Source organism: Panthera leo, chromosome A2 (genome assembly GCF_018350215.1).
Source record: "Panthera leo isolate Ple1 chromosome A2, P.leo_Ple1_pat1.1, whole genome shotgun sequence".
Taxonomy (NCBI): Eukaryota; Metazoa; Chordata; class Mammalia; order Carnivora; family Felidae; genus Panthera; species Panthera leo.
In genome coordinates this window covers 80,026,677-80,050,890 of record NC_056680.1, presented here as the reverse complement: position 1 = coordinate 80,050,890, position 24,214 = coordinate 80,026,677, and the positions used below count along the sequence as shown (strand labels likewise).

The following is a 24,214-nucleotide window of genomic DNA, read 5'->3' as shown; positions in this document are numbered from 1 at the left end:
CCTTGTCCTCTCCATTATTGTGGAAATAATACAGTAGTGTCAGAATTCATTTCTTTCTAGCTCTTCATAGCTTTGATTATTTGGCAACACAGAACCATCAACCTGGATTTTTTTCTTCATTATTTTAAGTTACCTACTCTTGGCAAATCTGCAGTATGTAAGCAAAAATGTTGTTTACTAGGTAAGTGTTCAGAGATTAATCACCTATTACTGCAAGTCTTAGCACACATTCTTCAGTGTGTTAAGAGGTAGGTAAACACCTTTTATTTCCTTTGAAGCTAATTCAAAATATGTTGGTTTTATTTTTTAAGACAAAAGACAAAGCGAAAAAAAAAAAGAAAAAAGAAAGAAAGAGAAAAAAGAAAATACAGTGGTAGTGCCATGGACCTGGGGAAAATTCCTCCGTTTGGGGTTGTAATGTTATTTAGGTTGTGCAGATGTTTTTCCTCTCAAAGGAAGTAAATGGAATTAATGATCAGCAGCTTTTGCCAATTGCTGCCTTTAAGGAAAATGGCAAGGCTCCTGTGCTCCTCTCAAAAGACAGGTGTATCTTTTGATAAAAAGGAAAACATGCCAATTCTCTGATACAAGTCCTCTTTGATTAAAAGTCATTCTTATCTCTTCCTTTTCTGTTTCTATAATACAGAGAAACAATAGATGCACAACTTCTATCCCATGGAAAGTAAGAAGGAGGTAAGAACAAGTTTCCTCTACTCTAAGTCCTCCTATTTGGGCAAGATCAGGGCATCTCTATTGACTGCCCTACTTCATGGAAGAAGCAGGCTCAGGTTGAGGCCCAGAAGCATTTAGAAGGTTGAAGATTGCCACTGTTGGGTAGATCTAGATGCTTGGGTAATTTGATAATGAATGAAGGGCAAGTGAAACACTTTCACCCATCTGTTTCTTGGGAGTCCCTATTATTTTCATAACAATAAGAGAACGAGGGTCTGGTCTGGCCAGAGAGAGGAGGCACCCCTAGGTCTAAGACTCCTATTGACCCAAGAAGCAGAGTGCACTGTTAGATATTTGAGAAGGTATAAGACCTCAGGAGCTCAGAATTAAGGAATCCATATTTAAATAAAGAAAAAACAAAACAAAACAAAATGATGAATTATTTGGTTAGTAGGGTGAGTCCAGGACATGATGAATCATAGCTAAGAGTCCTAGCTGGGAGCCCATATTTCAAAGAAATAGGGCAAGACATTGCACCTCTTTTCCTTCTCTTTATCTTTGCTGGATGGCTTTTAGTTGGCAGGTGTAAACCAAAGCAAGAAAGTTTTCACCATTCATGACATCAGCCAAGTTTTGCTTCATTTAAATTTTTCCAAGTTGTGCCTGGTTCCCGATGCCTACTGCTGCTCTGTCCTACTCTCCACTGCACAGTCTTGGAACTGAGCACAAGAAATTAGCAACCTCAGGGTTGCTGGAATAAAAAGAAGGACTACTAAGAAATTAACTAAAAAACTGTCGTCATGGGGGCACCTGGGTGGCTCAGTCAGTTAAGCGTCTGACTTTGGCTCGGGCCATGATCTCATGGCTTGTGGGTTCCAGCCCTGCATCGGGCTCTGTGCTGACAGCTCAGAGCCTGAAGCCTCCTTCAGATCCTGTGTCTCCTTCTCTCTGCTCTTCCCCTGCTCATTCTCTGTTGCTCTCTGTCTCTCAAACCAGAATAAACGTTTTAAAAACAAAAAAACTGTCGTCATGGAGAGACCATCAGACGAAGGAAAGAAAGAAATAGGCCAAAGTGAGGTGGCTGTTTCATTTCTTCTCTGAAGAAATAGGTGGTTTCTGACAGTTAAAAGTTATCTTGTCTGTTTCTTGAAATGCCTTCTAATTCTTTGCCTAAGAGCTGTTTTCTTATAATAGGATACTTGCTCATCAAACTGTTTCTGAATCTTTACTTGAAAACCTCTTTTTATACCAGCAAAAATCTACCATACCTGGGATCCCACATGCTTCTACCATGTTATAAGAGATTTGGTATGCAGAGAATTTTTTAAGTTAGTTAATTTATTTACTTATCTATTCATTCATTCATTCATTCATTCAGACAGAGGCAGAGAGGGGGAGAGAGAGAGAATCCCAAGCTGGCCTTGCGCAATCAGCATGGAGGCCAATGTGGGGCTCAAACTCATGAACCATGAGATCATGATCTAAGCTGAAATCAAGAGTCAGCTGCTTAACCGACTGACCCACTCAGGTGTCCCAGGAATTTCTTGATGTGGCACCATGAATTCATCCCTCTCTCTACATTAGGATATTCACTGCTCACTATTGGAATGGCTTTGTCAACTGAAGACTGGATAACTTTCATCCTTGGACTAGTTCTCTGGGTACTGATACTACTCATATGAATATTACGGTGGAACAATGGAGAAGGTTAGTCAAAGACAAAGTATTATGCTGTCCACCTACAGAATAAATTTCCAATTGAATTTATTGCAGGAACCAGAACGAGACTGTTACCCATTCTTGTATGCAGAACCAGACCACAAGTATATCTTACTTTTATTTACTCTTCTTAAATATGAAATAAATTATAGTTTTAAAGCTATAGCTACAACAACAACAACAAAAAGAAGTAGGCCAAAGTTAAGCTAATAAGCATGTCTAGATTCCACATAGTTTATCTTTTTTAAAGTAGTGGAGATATAGTCTTGAAATTATTCATGCTATTAATGTGTGTGTGCACATGTGGGAATGAGCTATCCGTGCCTTTTCAGGGAGACACAGCAGAATGCAGAATAATGATTTTTCTGAACAGCATGGAATTTATTTTGGAAAACATTTTATTTTTTTAAAATTGTTTTTAATGTTTATTTATTTTTGAGAGACAGAGTGAGAGCGGGGGAGAGGTAGAGAGAGAGGGACACACAGAATCCGAAGCAGCTCCAGGCTCCAAGCTGTCAGCACAGAGCCCGATGCGGGGCTCGAACTCAATGAACCGTGAGATCATGACCTGAGCTGGAGTCAGACGCTTAACTGACTGAGCCACCCAGGCGCCCCTGGAAAATATATTTTAAAAAGGGAGGCATCTTCATTGTAGCTAATCACCTACTGTTGGTCCTTATTCCTCATTCAATATCCATTCATTCAACCGGCATTTACCAAGTGCCTCCAATATGCCAGACATAGTGCTAGGGTTATGTATACAATGGGAAACAAAAACCCAACAAGGTTCCTGCCATCATGCAGCCCATAGTCAAATGAGGAAATACCTCAATGGAACCCTAAATAAAGTAATGTAAATGTGCAATGCTGATTACTACTACTATTGAGAAGGACATAGAGCCAGAAGAGCATCTTTGATCTGATAGTCAGGAAGGTCTGGGAAGGATTGGAGGACATGATGATTGAGGAAATGACAGAGTTCAGTTTTTAAAAAATTTTTTTTAACATTTATTTATTTTTGAGAGACAGAGAGAGACAGAGCATGAGTGGTGGAGGGGCAGAGAGAGAGAGAAGGAGACACAGAATCTGAAGCAGGCTGCAGGCTCTCAGCAAGCTGTCAGCACAGAGCCTGATGCGGGGTTCGAACCCACAAACTGTGAGATCATGACCTGAGCCGAAGTCGGATGCTCAACCAACTGAACCACCCAGGCGCCCCTGACACAGTTCAGTTTTATGTCACTTTACTAGAAATAAACCATAGTGTGGCTTGACCATTCAAATCTTGAACAAAACCTTCCAGAGGTTTTGCTTTCCCAGATAAGGAAACAGTAGAAGACTCTATCTCTGTCTCCTTTCCCAATTACTTTTGTTCAGAGGATGCCTGGGTGAACAGGAGAATCAATTTCTATACCACCCTCTTCCGCCACCACATTTCAGATGTACATCAGCCTTTCAAACCAAGAAGCTTCCTGTGCATCTGCTGGTCATGTGCAGAGGTTCACAGGTGATGGTGGCAGTGGAGGAGACATTCTGCAGAATAGTAGGCAATTGTGTTTCTGGCACCTCTTCCCGCCCCCGAAATATTAACATTTTGCATTCTGCATAGGGAACCTACAGAAGGCTGCATGACATGACAGACTGTATGGTTGGGGACACTGCCGTGGGTCAGGGATATACCGGCATGTAGCTACTGTCACCAACATGTCTCCTTTGTAGGCAAGAACCAAGAGAATGAATATGAGGACAAAATGCTCCTTTGAGAAAATCAGGTTACGATTATTTGTGAAAGAGCAATGTTCTAGTAACTATTATAAGCATGTTGCCTCGTGGCAAAATAACTCCCAATTTTAACAATTTTCACACTTCAAATTCTCAGCTTTCCAACACTGCATTTGGAGATAGCAGAGTTTAACATATTGCAGAAGAAACAACAGCTCTTAAAGTGGAAATATATTTACTATTCTTCAGTAGAGAGCTCTTTGTCACCAACATGCCATCAACCAGCAAGCTGGATGGTATTCAAATTAGCCAGGAAGCTGGACTCTAATGAAGAATATTTCTTCTTCCAACAGCTGAGGTCCAAAAAAATATTGGTATGTTGGGAGCTTCAAAATATTGGCTCACTTTGTGATATTGAGGAAAACCTTCTTTTATTTCTCATATGTGGCTTTACCACTGCTTTCATAGTGATGTCTTACAACACCTGGATATGCTTGCTAGTCACTGCAGCAAATATACACCACTCGATGTTCCCCAGCTTCACAGCATGCTACACTATATATTTGGAAGAGCTGTGGTTGAGCCAATGTTTCAGAAAAGGATAGCTGGGGAGGGGGGGAGGCAGGCAGCTGGTAGTGAGGACTACAGGGCTACACTGTTACATGCCCAACTTCTGATGGGCAGAAAGCAGGATGAGATGGCTATTAAGATACAAACACAGATAAATTTTCATGTCAAAGGAAAGATACCTCAGAGGTTGAAGCCTACAGAGTAGAACCAACAGCTGAGAAGAACAATAGATTAAGGAATGACTCCTAAGGAACAGAACTTAATCAAGGCCACTTTCTTGTTCTAGACCTTGCTTATGGAGGAGGGAGTCCTAATAACAAGTACCTTGCTGGATTTCAGAATTCCTATTGGCCAGTGGCTGCTATGTGATTCCCATTCCTTCCTTATGATTATTATTATTTTTTTGAGTGGAAGTGTCTATTGTAGTTATCCTGTCAGTGTCTCGCCATTGTATGTTGGATGCTGATAACTGTTTTTTTAGTTCACAGGTCTCTAGATCAAGAGGAGCCATTTACGGGGATCCATGGCCATACCCTGACCTGATAGAGATCACAAGATCAGCAACTAGTGACTGATACTGTGATGGAATGATATTTGGGGGGTCTTGGGAGGAGAGTGAATACATTTGGCTGTTGGAAGAGATGTGAGTCACTGGGACTAGTAACACACTATGGTAGATTGTTACAATAACACCCCCAATGAATCACACTTCCTTGTGTACATGTTCCTCTATAAAGTGACTTTTCTGCACTTGCTATCAGAAAGAGGAGTCTGTTTTCCCACGTTCTGAATCTAGACTGGCCTCGTAACTTGCGCTGATCAATTGGATGTGGCAAATAAGATAGTCCTACAGTTTTTACTTTCGTTCTCTTGGAACTCTGGAACCACCTAACTGTAAAAAACACTGGGATGAAGACGACATAGAGAGAAAGGTCTTGCTGAGCCCAAACACTAACCAACTCACCAGTCAAATGCAGCTACATGATGGAGCCCAGAGAGAGCAGCAGAACTACCCAGATAATCCTACAAAACCATGAGGAAGTAAATCATTGTTGCTTTAAGCTACTAAGTTTTGGAGAGACAGGTTGCATTGTGACAGATAACTGTACATATATTATCTTAGGCTATACTCAAGAATATAAACAAGGAGTAGGATGGTTTTTTTAAGAAAGTAATGTATGGGGCGCCTGGGTGGCTCAGTAGGTTAAGCTCCTGACTTCGGCTCAGGTCATGATCTCACAGCTTGTGAGTTCGAGCCCCATGCTGACAGCTCAGAGCCTGGAGGCTGCTTCGGATTCTGTGTCCCCCTCTCTCTACTTCTCCTCTGCTCATGCTCTGTCTCTCTCTGTCTCAAAAATAAACAAACATTAAAAAAAATTAAAAAAAAATAAAAAAGTAATGTATCCATGCATCCTTGACTCCTTTTTCCTTCTACTGGTTAAGAGAGGACAAGATCTGGAACAGCTGCCTTGGATCTGGAGATGAGAGTCTTGTGCTCAGAATGGCAGAACCACCCTGTCAGCTTTGAACTGATCACCTTTGGACTGCTATATGAGAAAGAATGGACTTCTACCTTGTTTAAGCCTTGTAAAAAGCATTTGTATTTGTTCTTCTGTTACAGTAGCTAGGCCTGTAGCCTAACTAAAACAGAATGTAAGTCAAATTCTTAAATTTTGCTGAAGAAGGCCAACTCATCAACTTTGTTACCTATACATCAAATCTTCTCTCTTTAATATACTATAAAAAACACTGGCATATAAAGACAAAAAAATTATTAGTTGACTTAGATACACTGACTGACAAACTTTCTTGGGAAAGTTGGTTTAAAGATTATGCTTCAAAGTTTAAGAGATTAACCCAGAAACTTGTACATCCTTGACTAAAATTGTTTCCCTACCTAGGAAGATTGTCTACCAAAGTCTGTGGTGTAATTTTTTAAGATGCATACCTATGTACTGACGGAGGCAGAAGAACATAACCAGCTTCTCTAGCTAGATGAGGAACAATAAGTTTGGTGATCAATTAGGTGAAAGTTGTCACAGACAGAATGGTCTCCAAGAACTTTATGAATAGACCACTCCTATTGACTGCTATGCTTTTACCACTGTTATCAGTCTGGAGCAGGTAAGCTATGTTGTGGTGACCAACAATCCCCAATCTCAGTGGCTTAACTCAACAAAAGTTATTTCTTGCTTCTGCTGTATGCCCAGTGTAGGCTGGCAAGGAAGTCTGCTTGTTGTAGACATTAAGGGACCCAGACTGATGTAAACTACATCTCAAAACATGCTTTCATAAAGCATAGAACATGACAAAATCCACACGGGCTCTTAAAAACCACACATTTGATTTCCATTCACATTTTATTAGATCGCATCAAACTTTTAAAGATGCGGGGAAAATATAATCCTACCATATTCTAGGAAGGAAGCAAGCAAGCTGGAAATATTGCTGAATGGCACTAATGAATATTCCAAGTGTATATGAAGTCACAACCAGAAAGCTATACGAGTAGATAGATGTATATCATCTCAGCTCCGCAGAAATGCCTTGACTTAGTCACGATTTAATGCTACATCCTGGGATTCAATTAAGAAGTGTCTGCTTGAAGAATGTTTATCTTTCATAAAATGATAGAGTTAAAAATACTGATATCTACTTTACCTGGCATAAGGATACATATACATGCTATAAATCTATTTTAGAATACTAAGCATGGAAAAAATGTTATCCTTTTTTTTTTTTTAATTTTTTTTAATGTTTATTTATTTTTGAGACAGAGAGAGACAGAGCATGAACGGGGAAGGGTCAGAGAGAGGGAGACACAGAATCTGAAACAGGCTCCAGGCTCTGAGCTGTCAGCACAGAGCCTGACGCGGGGCTCGAACTCACGGACCGCGAGATCATGACCTGAGCCGAAGTCGGCCGCTTAACCGACTGAGCCACCTAGGCGCCCTGTTATCCTTTTCTTAAAAATCAGAATGAATTTTTTCTTTTTATCCAAACATGAGAACTAAATGACTATATATTTTTCCCCTTTGTCCTAGCTGCCAGAAAACTAAGAGTTAAATTTATTGCCCTATTAATGAAACTAATTCCTTCAAGTTCTTTTAATCCATTTATCTCATTTCTCTGTCAATTGATATTTAATCTTTCTATTATTTTTATAGTTATTTAAAGGAATATTTAAAAATCTTTTTTAATATGTATTTATTTTTGAGAGAGACAGAGAGACAGTGTGTGATCAGGGGAAGGGAAGAGAGAGAGACACACAGAATCCGAAGCAGGCTCCAGGCTCTGAGCTGTCAGCACAGAGCCTGACACAGGGCTCGAACTCACGGACCATGAGATCATGACCTGAGCTGAAGTAGGATGCTTAACTGACTGAGCCACCCAGGAGCCCCTAAAGGGATCTTTTATATTACAAGATATCTCAAATTGCCCACACAGGTAGGTATTAAATTATCAAAAATCTATATAAAGTCAAAGTCTGATATAATAATGCCTTATGACTCCCTTGGACTTTAAACATCTTTTGTTCACTGCTGTCCCAGTGCCCAGAATGGTGCTCAATAAATATTTGTTGGATAAATGAATGAATGAATGAATGAATGAATGAGTAAATCTGTTTCACAAGCATGCATGGGTGCATGTGCACCTCAACACACACCTGGGCTTTGGGAACTTTGCCCCAGGGCTCTTTTCCTTATTTTGTGAACAGATATGGCTAGACTATATGAATTCTTGTAGGTTATTGAAATGATGATATTGAGATAAATATATGCTTCCAAGAAATAACGCCTAGGGCACATAATAAGAATGGTCACTGTACCTGGATGCAAGAGACCTGGGAATAACAAGGGTGATTCTCGTCCATTCCTCAAAGTCCCCTGTGTGATACACGGTGGGCTCACTTAGTTCTCGGGAGTTTCCTTCACATCCTTTGCCTGCAGATGCTGGGTAACAGCCTTCTTTCACCAGAAACCAGGACATTCCAGCATCATGAGAATACTGAAGAAGAACTGGAGCAGCACTGCTGAATTGATTGGCACATCCTATGTTTAGCTGTCCAAAGGAAAGACAGAATTATAAAAGGTCTTCATTTCAAGTTATCATTTAATACATTAGGTGCTACAGCAGCCAGGGCCCTTTCTACTGAGTCTGTCTTTTATTGACAATGATAAAACATTCAGGTCAATTCCAAACAAGACCCTTCTGTAGGTTCCAGAAATCTTTAGGTGAGCAATGGGCGTTTTTTAAGAAAAGCTGGACCAGTTGCCATTTTGTGGATTTCTTGGGATTATAGGCAGGAAAACAGAAGGATAGTATCTCTGAGGTTGGAGCCATAGACAAAATCATAGAAGCCAAGAAATGGTTTTCTTCTCTGATCCCAGGCCTATATAAACAGAGGGAAGCAGAAGATAAAGAGCTATCCTCCTCGGGACATGAAGGTTACCTGAAGTGAGTGCCATCCTTCTGCTTTCAGTGGAACAAACATCTTTACTCCATTTTCTTGCCAAAGCTCAGTAAGAAATCATTGCTAACTTAGATGAAAAGAGATAAGTTTTTGCCACTGCATCAAATAAGCAAAAATAATGTAGAAATAAAACCATTATTGTCCTGTGCACTCATATAGAGGAATGTCATCACAGGATTAATAGTATTTTAAAAAAAAGAAAAATAAATAAAGCAACTTAAATCCCAATGCCCTAGCATGGGTATTTTTTTTTTTTCCTGTTTTCTCTTCTAATCTTTATGAAGAGGCATACATTTTGGTTATTGTTGAAGTCATCACACTTCCTAAACTTTCCTTTTGTGGGGCGCCTCAGGTAAGCAACCAACTTCAGCTCAGGTCATGATCTCGTGGTTCGTGGGGTCGAGCCCTGTGTGGGGCTCTGTGCTGATAGCTTGGAGCCTGGAACCTACTTCAGCTTCTGTGTCTTCCTCTCTCTCTGCTCCTCCCCTACTCATGCTCTGTCTCTCTCTCAAAAATAAACATTAAAGAAAGAAAGAAAGAAAGAAAGAAAGAAAGAAAGAAAGAAAGAAAGAAAGAAAGAAAACTTTCCTTTTACTTTCTATTTAACATATTGTTTTATTATTATATGCAGCATTGCAAAGAATATATGTTTGTTCTTTAGTTGATCTGTTATCACCAGATAAATTCCTAGAAATAGCATTACTGAATCAAAATGCAGAAACACTTTAAATTTTTTTATTTGTATGTGTTCATTTTTAATCAGCTGGGTTCAAATGAATCAGTTTTACCACAGCTCTGAATGTTATTTAGGTTTAAAACAGTTTCTTTCTGAATTAGTATATGTACAAATAATTTTATTACTGTTTTAGCTTATATTTTTTGGTAATTATAAATATCAATCTCTTTTCTTGATATTTATTTGGTTATATGCCATCTTTTTTTCATTTGTTTTAATTTTTAATTTTTTTATTAAAAAAATTTTTAAACATTTATTTACTTTTGAGAGACAGAGAGAGATAGAGCATGAGCAGGGGAGGGGTGGAGAGAGAGGGAGACACAGAATCCAAAGCAGGCTCCAGGCTCTGAGCTGTCAGCACAGAGCCCAATGCAGGGCTTGAACCCACGAACCGAGAGATCATGATGTGAGCTGAAGTCAGACGCTTAAATGACTGAGCCACCCGGGTGCCCCTGCCATCTTTTTTTTTTTGTAAGTTTATTTATTTATTTTGAGAGAGAGAGGGAGAGAAAGTGAGAGTGAGGAGGGGCAGAGAGAGATGGAGAGAGAATCCTGGGCGGGGCTCAAACTCATAAACCATGAGATCATGACCTAAGCCAAAATCAAGAGTTAGACGCTTACCAATTGAGCCACCCAGGCGCCCCTATTTAATTACATACCATCTTACATGAATGATCTATTCATATCTTATTTAGATTGTTGGTGGGAGCCACCATAGAGCTTTAATGTATAAGCCTAGAGATAAGAATAGTCAAATTGTATAAAAAAACTGAAGTAAGCACTCAAAGGAACATGATCATGACTGAAGAATAAAGGATGAAGAAAAGGTAGGGTCACAGGCATAATACTGGTCCAGACATCAAGAGGTCAACCAGTTCATACTTGTGACTATTGGTAGTTGGATCCAGTCTTTCAAAAGAAGATTCTATATTTTCCTTATTCCCATACTCACTCCCATACTCCCTAGAAAGCATCTCTCAGAAGACTTTATAATTGGGCTAGTAGGAATTTTATTGCGATACATTTATCCAAGTTTATATAATTCAATGTCAATAATATAAGCAAAGACTTGACAATCTCAGATGCATGATTAAACTCTTTTAGCACAAATTCCTTTCGTTGCGCATTAGTAAGCATTAGCTTTTGGTTGGTAAGAGTTGATGGTAATTACAAAGGGCACACACAGTTAGCTTTTCATTATGGCCATCATTGTTTCTAAAGTAGGAAAGTTGACGGCACTTTCAGTGGCCTGACAAGTCTATGCCTTTTTAAATTGACCATTTAGTCTGCTTCTTAACTGTTAATGTTTTCTAGCATTCAATTCTTGGCTTTCTTATCTTTGTACTCTATACATGCTCCTTATTAAGTCGTTCACATCATAATTTCAAATTCCTTCTAAATACCTACAACTCCCAGACTGGGCCTCTCTCCAGCTGTCTGGAAAGGTCCATAACTGCTTCCCATGTATTTCCATGTCAGCAGTCCACAGGCATCCCCAGTTCCGTAGGCCCAGGTCTGCCCTCATCATCCATACCCTAAAACAAATCTTCCTGTATCTCCAGTTTCAATGACTGGAGCCAGGAATGTGGGAGTCATTCTAAAATCCATTCTATCATCCAACAGGTCACCAAAACCTGTTAACTCTTCCCCTTTCACATCTCGCAGATCATCTACTTATTTTTATAATCTCACGCAGTGCTTTAATCTGGCCTCATTTCATACTTTGATGACTACTCTAGCATCCTTTCTTTACTCAGAATATAGTCAACAATCCGAGTACTTCTCCTCGCCTCCTCCACTCTTGCACAGTCCTCATCTTTTACCTGGATCATTGCAATAGCTGCCCAGCTGGTCTTTCTGTCTCCACCTTTGCCTCTGCCACTGTACTCCCAGCACAGTCACCAGATTCTTTAAAAGCCTGAGTCAGAGTATGTCTCTTCTGCTAGCCATTTTATTCAGAGCAAAAGTCCAAGTCTGACCTCCTTTTTTCTATGTGTCTCCCTGTTCTCGCTCTCTTTGCTCTAGTCACAATGGCATCCTTGTGATTTTCTGAACTCTTGCAAGCACACTCCTGATGCCAGGCCTTTGTACTTTTTGTACCTTGTGACTGGAATGGTCTTTCCCAGAAAGCTGCATAACTCACCCTTTTAACTTTTGTAGGTCTCAGCTTAAAAGTCATTTTATTAGTGAGGGAACCTGACAACACCTTATAAAATGATAACTACCCCACACCACTGGAGTCCACACTCTCTATTCCTATTTATGCTCATAGCATAAAACAGAGTCTGGTATATAGTAGAGGCTTTACAAATATTTGTTGCATAAATGAATAAATGCACTTGTTGATTACAGTTTCTCCTCTTGTTAAGTCGACACCTATACTGCTGCTGGAAGGATCTTTCTAAAACGGGTCTGATTCTTGCACTTAATGTATTAAAACCCTTCCATGACTCACTGCTCTTGGGTTAATGTCCAAGTGGCTTAACGTACCATATAAAGGTAACGAGGATCAACTTTCTCAACTTTGTGGCACACACTCCAAACTCCTAAGAGTTTCCAAATTTTCATTTCTAATTTGCACTTTCATTTATTTTTGTATATTTGCACATTCTGTTCCCTCTAACTGGAATTCTTCCCCTTCCATTGTTCATCTGGCTAAGTCTGTATTTCCAGAGACCTTTCATTTCAACTTATCCATCTATCCATCCATCTATCCATCCATCCATCCTTCCATCCATCCTTCCATCCATCTGTCCATCCATCCATCCATCCATCCTTCCAACTGACAGATGTTTTTGGAGCATCTGCCACACGCCAGGCAATATGCCAGGTACTCTCATACCACCCAGAGCCTATTTCTACTACAACACTCTTGTGAGAATTACTGTTCTCTCTTCTGGCTCACTTCCTAATTTCTGAGTTCCTTGAGGGCCAGGGCCATATTTTTCATGTCTATATTCTTAACAACTAGTGTTTGACAAATGGCATGCATTACAAAAATGTACCAGCACTTTGTACAAATGACACCAAGTTCTTGTCACAGATTCCAAATATACATTAATCATCAATCCCCAAATGACCCATATTACATATCTATTATCAATTAATAGCAACAATCAAAAGTCTTCTGCTGGTGTCATTTGAGAATTGAGATTATCTTAGGCATTGTGCATTCTTGCTGGTTGTTTAAGTACTTGAAACATTTCATAATGTTTTCTTGATTTAGATTTTTAATTTTATTTTATTTGTAATGTTTTAAAATGTTTATTTTTGAGAGAGAGAGAGAGAGAGAGATACAGAGACAGAGCATGAGTGGGGGAGGAGCCGAGAGAGAGGGAGACACAGAACCCGAAGCAGGCTCGAGGCTCTGAGCTGTCAGCACAGAGCCTGATGCAGGGCTTGAACCTACCAACCACAAGATCATGACCTGAGCCATAGTTGGATGCTTAACTGACTGAGTCACCCAGGCGCCCCCTGATTTAGATTTTTTAAACACCAGAATGCCATCTTGCAGATTTTAACACCTACAGTATTGTGATTTTGTGATTAATGAAATTGAGAAGGTGTCAAGTGAGAAAGAGCATAGTATTCCAGCAAGGTATTATTTTGCTATTGCCACTATTTTGTTACCATTTTTAGGCAGTACCAACACATTAATATAGAGTCGTATACTGCTGTTAATGGTTTTTCCACTGTAGTTTAGCATCAAACTCTAAACAGAGAAGAATAACATTTCACTAATCATTTTATTTATGACTAAATTTCTTGTTTACAGACCTGTGGAAATCATATTTGAAGAGCTGCCTATAAACATCTGATCTCTTGAATAATTCCATTTGTAAATTATTTACCATCTGCATCCTGCCGTTACGTAAGGACCATGTAGTTGTGCTAGCTCATTAAAACTGCATTACTTTCGACCCCAGAATTCACCAGTGGGATTTTATTATAAACAAAATGAAATTTTGATTAGGCTTCTGAAAAAAGAGCTTGTCAGAGTAAATACTTGCTATACATGTTGACATGTTCTTGGTGTTTTTTTTTTTTTTAATGTTTATTTATTTATTTTGAGAGACAGAGAGCAAGAGAGAGCGAGCACTAGTCGGGGAGAAGCAGAGACAGTATACAGAGAGAATCCCAAGCAGGCTCCACGCTGTCAGTGCAGAGCCTGACACAGGGCTCAATCTCACAAACTGGGAGATCAGGACCTGAGCCGAAACCAAGAGTTGGACGCCTAACTGACCGAGCCACCCAGGCACTCCTATATGTGTAGACATGTTATCACAGTGCTGAAAAACAGCAAGGTTTTAAGAAAGCAGTGATCATTAAGGCATAAATTTACTGAATCAAAGGAAGGGAAGTTGTTTGAAAATCCTATAGTAAAAACACAAAATAACTCATAAGTCCCCAAAGCATTAGCAAATTGAAAAAGAGAACTCTCTTACCCTTCAGAAGCATGGGATTCATTAAGTCATAATCAGATAGAAAATCTAAAGGTCAGTTTTCAACCTGACCAGTTTTTTTCATTGTGGGTAAAGCTAAATAAAGAGCTTTGCCATTCTAAGAATGCTGAACCTTTGTTCAAGTGAGTCCCTTCTTCAAGAGAGCTTGAAAAATTTGTGTTCTTTCGATGTCACTTACAAGTCTGGGAGACGGTTTGCTCTTTTACCTGCCCTGGGAAGAAGTCTGTGCATAAATACCTTAAACTGTAGAACATATCCAGGTTTCAGAGTCAAATCTCGAGTTACTGCAAAGCGATCCCCATCTGATTTTCCAAATACCATGGCTGATGGTGTGGCAGAGCAGAAAGTTTCATTTTTAACCATTCCTTCATTAGCCAACATCAACCACACACTCATTTGATTCATAGGGTAATCAAAAGCTGGCTTCTCATAAAAGTTCTATTAGAAACAACACAGACAACACAGAAAGGCAATTTGATAGCTTTGAAAACAAGAAAGGAATTTTCAGTTTATGACATGCAGGGCCATGTACGATTTGTATTGCTAGGAAAATACAGCAGAATCTCTAAATTATTATTTTTTTAATGCCATAAGCCCTTTTTCCTGATGATTTAACCACTGAAAATATTTTGCCACTGTATATCTAATTTTATAAACACATTAATAATTGTGCTTGATGTCTTGGCCAGACTTCCTAGCCATTTTTTTAAAATATCTAAATAATCTGTGAACTAGTAGCATAGAGAGAAAACAAAACGATTAAGTGTAAAAAAGTAACTACAAACACAGAAAACTTATGTTACTTATAAAGCTTATATTCCAGGGTCAAGCAATCAATCTTTGGGGGAAGTGAGGAATTCCGTAATCCCATCTATTTTTATAATCCTGTCTTCTTGGAGTTCAGGCATAGGAAAGATACCTGGGGTAAAGTCGGGTTCACAATGGGGATGACCTGCTTTTGTTTCTCTGACAGAATGATGATGTCATCGACTGCCCACTGATCGTAGCCTTCCCCTGAGAACACAGGCTGCCACCAGCGGAACCTTGTGCAAGAGGTCTTAGCGGCAGCTGGAAGTTCCAGGTAGACGAATCTGCATAAAAGGAAATCATTTACGGCTGGGAAAGGAAAGGCTGTTTTTCTTCTTAGCAGCTGTTTAAATAACAAGAGTAGCAACAAGAGAAAGTTTAATTTTGTTTGATCTTTTGAGAGACAGGGAGAGACAGAACAGGGGAGGGGCAGACACAGAGGGAGACACAGAATCCAAAGCAGGCTCCAGGCTCTGAGCTGTTAGCATAGAGCCCGATGCGGGCTCGAATACACAAACCGTGAGATCATGACCTGAGCTGAAGTCCGATGCTTAACCGACTGAGCCACGCAGGCGCCCCTGATCTCTTGATACATTTTTTTTAAGTTTAGACAGATCAGATCAAGAGGTTTAAAGTTGTAAGTCCGTTTCGTCCTGGCCATGTTTATTCCATTTGGAATTGTAACTTTTTGAGGCAGATATTTCTACTAAGTCTGATTTACTGAACCTTTTGATTACCATGACAACGGCATAACATTTTTAAGAAATACTTCGAAAAAAACTGTTCCTCTGTATATTATTACATTAAAATAGAATTAAAATTTTTTCCAAACCATTTCATTTTACTATGCATTAAAAATGATGGGGCGCCTGGGTGGCTCAGTTGATTAAGCGTTGGACTTTGGCTCAGGTCACGATCTCACGGTTCATGGATTTGAGCCCCACGTCGGGCTCTGTGCTGGCAGTTTGGAGCCTGGAGCCTGCTTTGGATTCTGTGTCTCCCTCTCTCTCTCTCTGCCCCCTCCCCGGCTTGCTCTCATTCTCTCTCTCTCTCTCTCTCAAAAATGAATAAACATTAAGAAGAAACATTTTTTTTTTTAATAAAAACAAATGAAACAGAAAATCACCCATAATCTTCTGCATGGGGTTGACTTGTGCTAACATCTTGATGTATCATTAAAGCATGTAATCTTTCCTATAGGTGAAATATATGTATAATTCAGCATCCTACAGTCTGAAATTTCATATTATGTCATATGCACATCTTCGTGTCAGTATAGTTATTTTTTAAGATCATTTTACTGTCTATATATTTTCATGACACAGACATACTATTGTTTATTTTACTTCTCTCTGTTATAAATAATTCTGTGTTGAAAACCTTTATGTATACAGCTATGACTCGGTTTATTTCTTTAGAAATAATTTAGAAAGGTTTAGAAAGATTTACAAATAATTCCTAGACATGAAATTACCAGGTTGAATAAACTAGTCATGTTTAAGGCTCCTGATTTTTCCAAATTTCTTCCTGGAAGAGTCATACGGTTTGCAGAATGACCTGTCTTGCTGCTCCCATGTGGAAATAGCACTGGTGTTATCATTAAAAAATGACCACCGGACTGATGAAAAATGATATCTTTTTTATTGCAACAGACATTGGCTATTATTCATATTTCATTAAACCTCTGTGTTTTCTCTTTTGTAACATCTACTCATTTCTTTTACCCATTTTTTAAAATTGGGATCTTACTGGTGTTTTCGATAATCTTTACAGTAACATCAATCCTCTGTTTCTCATATTGGTTGCAAATATTTTCTCAGTCTTTCTTCTCTTCTTTGTTTTCTTTGACAGGCATGTGTTACATGTGTATGTAGTTACACATTCACACGTAGTATATTTCTACATAAGTAGCCCTTTCCTCTGTTAATTCTTCCACTGAATTTGTGTTTAGGAAGTTTACATCTCTTTCTAAGATCAGAAAGTAACTTAAATGTTTAAATCTTTAACCAGTCTTTAACAGTTTTTGATGGGGTAGGGTTTGGTTCACTGTTTCTGTCTATCCATGCACCATTCAAATACCTTAGGTTATACAGCGTGTTTTAATATCATGTGGGGCATTCCTCTTTTTTCCCCAACAGTTTAAGCTATTTTTGCCAGTTTATATGTCTAGATACAAAGTCCTTCCCCACCCCCAAATTCCACTAAGATTTAAAAAAAAATTTTTTTTTTAACCTTTATTTATTTTTGAGACAGAGAGAGATAGAGCATGAACGGGGTAGGGTGAGAGAGAGAGGGAGACAGAATCTGAAACAGGCTCCTGGCTCTGAGCCATCAGCACAGAGCCCGACGCGGGGCTTGAACTCACAAACCGCGAGATCATGACCCGAGCCGAAGTCGGACGCTTAACCGACTGAGCCACCCAGGGGCCTCTCCACTAAGATTTTGATTGGAATTGCATGAAACATAAATTAAGAAGTATACGCATATCACAATCTTTGGTTTTCCTATCTAGAGATGTTATATTATTTTCCACTTATTTGTCTTCTATTATATCTCTGAAGGAAATTTTGTAGTCTTCTTTACACAGATGCTTAGTATTGTTTGTTAAAATTAGTCCTTATATTTATGTATTTGCCACCATGAACGGGGTCTTTTTCTGATATCTTCCAACTCAAAATTTTCCAACCATTTTTAGTGTCATAGAACTCTTTGATAATGTGGTGAAACAGTCTGGTCCTAAAGAAAAATTCCCATAAATCAAAACTGAATATTTATGAAATCTGAAAAAGCTACTGAACTTCTGTTTGTCTATACAGTACTTCAGTCACTTTACTGAATGCTGAATAATTTCCAGATTGCCAATGATATTATTTGGAAAAAGTAATTTCCATTATTTTAAATTGTTGTTTCAGCTAGTTTGGCACCATTATGAATTCCCTCTTCCTTGTACCGGAGGAAATCTCACCAGGTCCCATTTCCCACACACCATTCCTGACATTCTCCCTGGATGTTATGTCTCTCATTTTACCCAAGTTGGCTTTTCTCTGGTTTAATTTTTTTATTTTTATTAAAAAATGTTTTTAATGTTTTATTTATTTTTGAGAGAGAGAAAGAGAGACAGAGAGACAGAGACAGAGCATGAACAGTGGAGGGGCAGAGAGAGAGGGAGACAGAATCTGAAGCAGGCTCCAGGCTCTGAGCTGTCAGCATAGAGCCTGATACGGGGCTTAAACCCAGGAACCCTGAGCTGAAGTTGGACACTTAACCGACTGAGCCACCCAGGCACCCTGGCTCTTCTCTGGTTTTAGATTCTCTCAGTGTCTCTCAGAAGAAGTACTTTTGGTTGGTCTATCTGCATGGGTACTTATGTTATATTATGGAAAGTTATGTCACCTTTAAGTGACTCAGTGTTTTAAAAGAACAAACTTCTAAATCTTCAAGCTACAAAATAGCTCTCTGTTATACAGTATGTTTAAAATAATTTAATTTGTAAGAACTGAACCTACAGAGTCTTCAATAATATTTTTCTTCAATAAAACAAAGTTCAGTTGTAAAATGCCAAATAGGATGTTAAAACTTCAAATGGGTTGGTGGTCAACATATAAAGAAAAATTCTGTCTCTTTGTTAAAGTACAAACATGAGATTATAAGAGGAATACTCTAAAAATGATATCCTTGAATAGATTTTAATGACACATATAAAATATAAAGTATAAATACAGAATTTCAAAATGCTACATAATTGTAAAATAACTAAATTTAAATATAGAAAAACACATTGATTGGCTGGTATAGGGATTAGTATTAAACACGAGTCATTTTCCCAAACTCCTTAAGAGTTATTGTCTAAGGTATTATATATTTCCTCCTTGCATGAAAATCAAGACAGGGATGGGTCAGTAAAAAATTTCAGAAATCTGAGCCCCACAGATTCATTCATATTTTGTCCAGGACTAGCTCTGGTGCTAATATGAAAACTTAAAAAAAATTTTAATGTTTATTTATTTTTGAGAGAGAGACAGAGTGTGAGCCGGGGAGGGGCACAGAGAGAGGGAGACACAAAATCTGAAGCAGGCTCCAGGCTCTGAGCTGTCAGCACAGAGCCTGACACGGGGCTTGAACCCACGAACCATGAGATCATGACCTGAGCCGAAGTCAGAACCTAACCACCCAGGCACCCTTGAAAACTTTTAATAAAATCCATCTTGCTGTTAAATCTAACCAATGAACACCTATATCCATATCCAGATGTTAATATATAAATGTATGCTTCTTTATATATATATATAAATGTGTGTGTGTGTGTGTGTGTGTGTGTGTGTGTGTGTGCATTCACAAAACCTGCAAACTGGAATGTGAGCTTGGAACATCCCTATATCATGCAGTTTCTTTGGGAAAACTGTTCCGTTGTCTTTTCCTCTAGTCACAATTTTCCCCAAATTCTTTAAAAATTCAAACACGAAAGTGAGTGCTTTTTGTCCATAAACAAATGAAATGAAATTTTTATATACTGGGCTATCATTTATGTCAGAATCTAATGAGTCTGTCTATGTTTGCAATAGTTAACATTCGAGAAACAGCTCAAGAAAACTGAACTCTTTACTGTTCCTGGAAACCAGTGGAAGGCCATCAGGGGTGGTTACCTGGGTTTGCTGAAGTCTGAGAAGTACATTTCTGCCAGCAGGTGCCACTGGATGCCCCCATTGTTGCTGTACTGAAGGAGGACACCTTCCTCTCTGCTGTCGGGTTTGTTGCACGCAGCGCTCTCTCCACCAATCTGGATGTAGAACTGGACAAAGTCGACCCAAGAGGTGTCCAGATCCCAGCTCACCAGCTGCCTTTTCCCAGCCTTTCCAAAAGACAGAAGAACCACAGATTCAATAATCTGGGGGCTCTTTGGCATTCTGTCATTTCAGTTTCAAGATCATATGCACATCCTAGCATCAGGTGGAGATGATTTTGTTCCCGTTATACTGTTGAGAGGAGCAAGTTGTGCCATTTAATTCTCTGCTCTGGTTATGGTAACTGTTCCTGAATACATTTGATTAGTCTCTGCATCACTGATTCCCAGACTTGGTTATGAGACCCTAGGGAACTGCTAATTATACCAAAGAGTATTTGAAAGTCTTTAAAAATAAAGCAAAATTAATTTTAATTAAAACACTCCACGTATTTGCTTTGTAAATTTCTTCCAGGCAGAGTAGTGGAGAAGAAAGACCATATACTTTGAAATCAGTTGGAATTGGGTTGGAATTTTAGACCATTATTCATGCTGTTCACTAGCTGTGTGACCTTTCTGAGCTTTTCTTTTCCTCAAAGAAACAATATGGGTAATAATACCTTCCTTATAGGGTGCTGTGACAATTAGATGAAATAGATGTTGCATGTAATTTGCTTAGCACATGGCATGTCTTGCTGAGGGAACATCCTCTCCAGAGATAGGCCCTGACCCCCCTCCTCCCTGGGAATTAAAGTGAAACATGCAAAATAATAACTTTTTGACAAAAAGAAAGAGTACTCAAGTCTCTGAGGCTCCTGGTCAGTCTCTCTCTCTGTCTCTTTCTTGGTAACAGAGAGGGTGGGAGGGACCATTTCAGTAAGTTTTTGTGACCATGAAATGGTCTCTTTGTGTCTCAAAAAATGTTGAAAATATCCTCAACCTGCTTCCTTTGCTCAGTGTGTCCCCTACATGTCACAGTCATGTGGTGAAGTACTAGACTCAAATTGACAAGGTTTGTTGTCATTCCTGTTTTGCATAAATGGGTTCGCACTAATGGGACTGAAAAACGGTTTGCCCATGAGATTCTTCCACCCAGAGGTACCGCCAAAGCTAATCCATAGACTGCACTGAATTGGTCTTGGAGAGCTCCCAAGGAGTTCAATTAAAAGCCAGGAAGAAAAATTGAGATAGGATACATAGTATAGAGAAAAACATCCCTCAGACTTATAATTTAAACCCGATTCTAATCCACTAAGTTAATTAAGAAAGGGTTTCAGTTATTAGAAGTCACAGGGGAAATACTTGGGGATAATTAAAACACTACACTGTTCCTGATAAATCTAAAGCCAATTAAGAGACTCCAAAACAAACGAGGGAGCAGCAAAATGAGAACTGAAGTTAATCCTGAGACAAGAACTTATTCTTTGGAATTCTCAATTTTAAGTACGTATTTGAGAAAATCCTAAAAGTAATAGGCATTTTCAACGTGTTATGTATGCTTTTAACTTTTATTTTTGTTGATTTGAGATATTGTAAGTGAGAAACACCTCAGAGGTTATTATAATCTGGCCTAGAATTTTCATGCCTCAGGATCATTTCAGGAAGAATGATTTTTAGAAGAAAAACTATAGAACCTATCTAGTTAATTCCAATCCAGAAAACTTCTATAAAAATTTGGCATGTGGAAATGAGCCAGAAGGACAAAGATCTAAGGTGAGGAGAATTATAAAAAATCCACTTATCACAATTAGCTGATTGGAATGATTGGTCTATTGTGAAATTCACAGAGTAGTGCTTTTTTTCCAGGAGACTATGGTGTTGGTCGACAAAGGTTTTGAAAGGATTTTGTGAGATTTTTGTAAATGGTAGAAAATATCATACAAATGCTTAGTTTGGCACTGAAGGTGTTTTTTCCTAGAGAATTAGCACAGATCATTTTCTTTTGTTCAGTGACCTGAAATGCTGAACATTGTTTTAAAGGGAGATAAAAAAGAAAAAGGAAATGGCTTACGGCAAACTTTTTGTCAGAATTTAGAATCTGATGTAACAACATGCTTTGCGGTTTTTCTATTCTACTATTATCAATGTATTTATGTGTGTGTAAGTGTAGAGATATACACATCTAATGTGCGCACGCATGAGTGTTAAAGTAATAGGTTATGGATCTCCTCATTTTTGGAGTGTAAAAATACCATCCAATTTCCTTCCAACATTCTAGGTTAAAATGGCTCACTGCTTTAAGGGTTTAGATAAAATAAAACATTTTAAAGGTAATGTCTTCAGAATCTAGAGACTTCATAACACAACCTCTAAAACATTTCATAAAACTTCACATTTGCCTCCCATTAAAATATTCTCTAGTCAAAATGCTACTAGAAAAATATTTCTATATTTATTTGAAAACAACCATTTCTTTTTTTCTTAAATTTATTTATTTATTTTGAGAGAGAGAGAGAGAGGGAGAAAGAGAAAGAGCATGACCAGAGAGGGGCAGATAGACAGGGAGAGGGAGAGAATCCCAAGCAGGCTCCTTGCTTCACACTGAGCCTGACATGGAGCTTGATCTCACAATTGTGAGATCATGACCTGAGCCAAAATCAAGAGCAGGATGCTTAATCAACTGAGCCACCCAGGTGTCCCAAAAACAACCATTTCTTTAAAACCTCCTGCTTTCTAATTTTCTTTTTCTTTCTTTCTCTCTCTTTCTTTCTTTCTTTCTTTCTTTCTTTCTTTCTTTCTTTCTTTCTTTTCCCCTTTCTTCCTTCCTTCCTTCCTTCCTTCCTTCCTTCCTTCCTTCCTTCCCTCCTTCCTTCCTTCCTTTCTTTTCAATAAGAATTATTGGGTGCCAATAACACCATACACAATAGGAAAACAAACTTGGAAGGAGAGTTCACAAATACGTGTAGTGACAATTATGACAATTAGGGCAGCAGACCAAATTCTACTCCTTGTTGAATCCCACTTGGTCATATGATCATCTAGCAATTCTATAATCTATTCAGTCTCAAGGTACTTGTTGATTTGTACATGCCTAGCTCATGGCATGCATTTCTGAGTTAAACACCTTATCTAGAGTTCAGCTCAGTCAGTAGGATTCAGCATCTTTCTGGGTACTATGAAAATAAAAATAAAACTATGATCTATCTATGAATAGAACGCAAGTGAGGGAGGAATTCAAAGAAAGGAGAGAGCAGTGTAGTCATCATGCCACAAAGCTCCATGGAGAAGCAGGATTTGAGCAGGACGTTTACAAGGTTTATAGGGATACAGAGACAGTAGAAGGCATGATGGTAGGCAGTGGAGATTAAACAAAGACAAGGAAATTATCGAAACCTGGGATGGGGAGGAGAAATTTCTGTTTGGAGCAGAAGTCTGATGTTTCAAAAAATAAAATAAGATGTGTAGTTAGGGCAGCAGTCCTGGAAAGCATCCTGATTGATCAAAGAGGGACAAAATAGAAGCACATTTTAGGTTTAGGGTGGTTTGCAATAGGGCTAAGGAACCTTTCCTTTGGGTTACTGCTTTGGCTGGTAGGGGCTGCCAAATTGTGTATTCCACCTCTGTGCTAAAGCAGTGAGCACATGACTCTGGCTCTGCCAATCAGAGTATGTCATTCCTCCAGGCACTGTGACTGGCCAATCAGAAACCTTCCCTAGATGTTTCTACAGAGCTGCTTAGAAAGCTCTGTGGTCCTGGCACCACTCTGATAATGACAGCTGACCTGAAAATAGAGGAGAGAGTTCTGTGGGCATTTGAGTTTCTGGTTCCAGGTATCTCTGAGGCCAGCTTCATATAAGCCCTCCCTGTGTTCTGATTACATGAACCAAATTTCCCCTTTTTTGCTTAAGCTAGTTTGTCTCACTTAGAATTCAAAACAGATCTACTGATATAAGAGAAAAAAGAAAAAAAATGCTCTTCAGATATTCTGACAAAAATATAGGGAAAAGGCTGGATTGGGAAGGGAAGAGAATGATTTTACTTTTGAAATGCTGGTTTTAAGTTAGTGGCAGGGCATATAGATAGAAATATTTAATGATACAAATTTTTAATTTTTTTCATAATTTTTTAAATGTTTATTATTTTTGAGAGACAAAGTGCAAGCAGGGGAGAGGCAGAGAGAGAGAGAAATACAGAATCTGAAGCAGGATCAAGGCTCCAAGCCATCGGCACAGATGCGGGGCTCGAACCCACAAACCATGAGATCATGACCTGAGCTGAAGTCAGACACTCAACTGACTGAGAGCCACCCAGGTGCCCCTAATTATATAAGTTTTAAATACACTCTAATAAAATGTAATTGTGACAGCTAACACTTACTGAATGATTTCTATGTG

The 24,214-nt window shown here is 38.8% G+C and overlaps 1 protein-coding gene across 1 annotated transcript in view; it reads right to left on the bottom strand.

The window, feature by feature from the left end:
- The window catches only part of RELN (reelin), a 532,400-nt gene that overhangs the window by 102,954 nt on the left and 405,232 nt on the right, over window positions 1-24,214 (bottom strand). The window contains exons 25-28 of the mRNA XM_042915885.1: window positions 19,804-20,009; window positions 15,273-15,444; window positions 14,591-14,791; window positions 8,510-8,742 (exon numbers count right to left, since the gene is read on the bottom strand). Coding sequence (XP_042771819.1) covers window positions 8,510-8,742; window positions 14,591-14,791; window positions 15,273-15,444; window positions 19,804-20,009 — 812 coding nt within the window. The remainder of the gene's footprint in view (window positions 1-8,509; window positions 8,743-14,590; window positions 14,792-15,272; window positions 15,445-19,803; window positions 20,010-24,214) is intronic.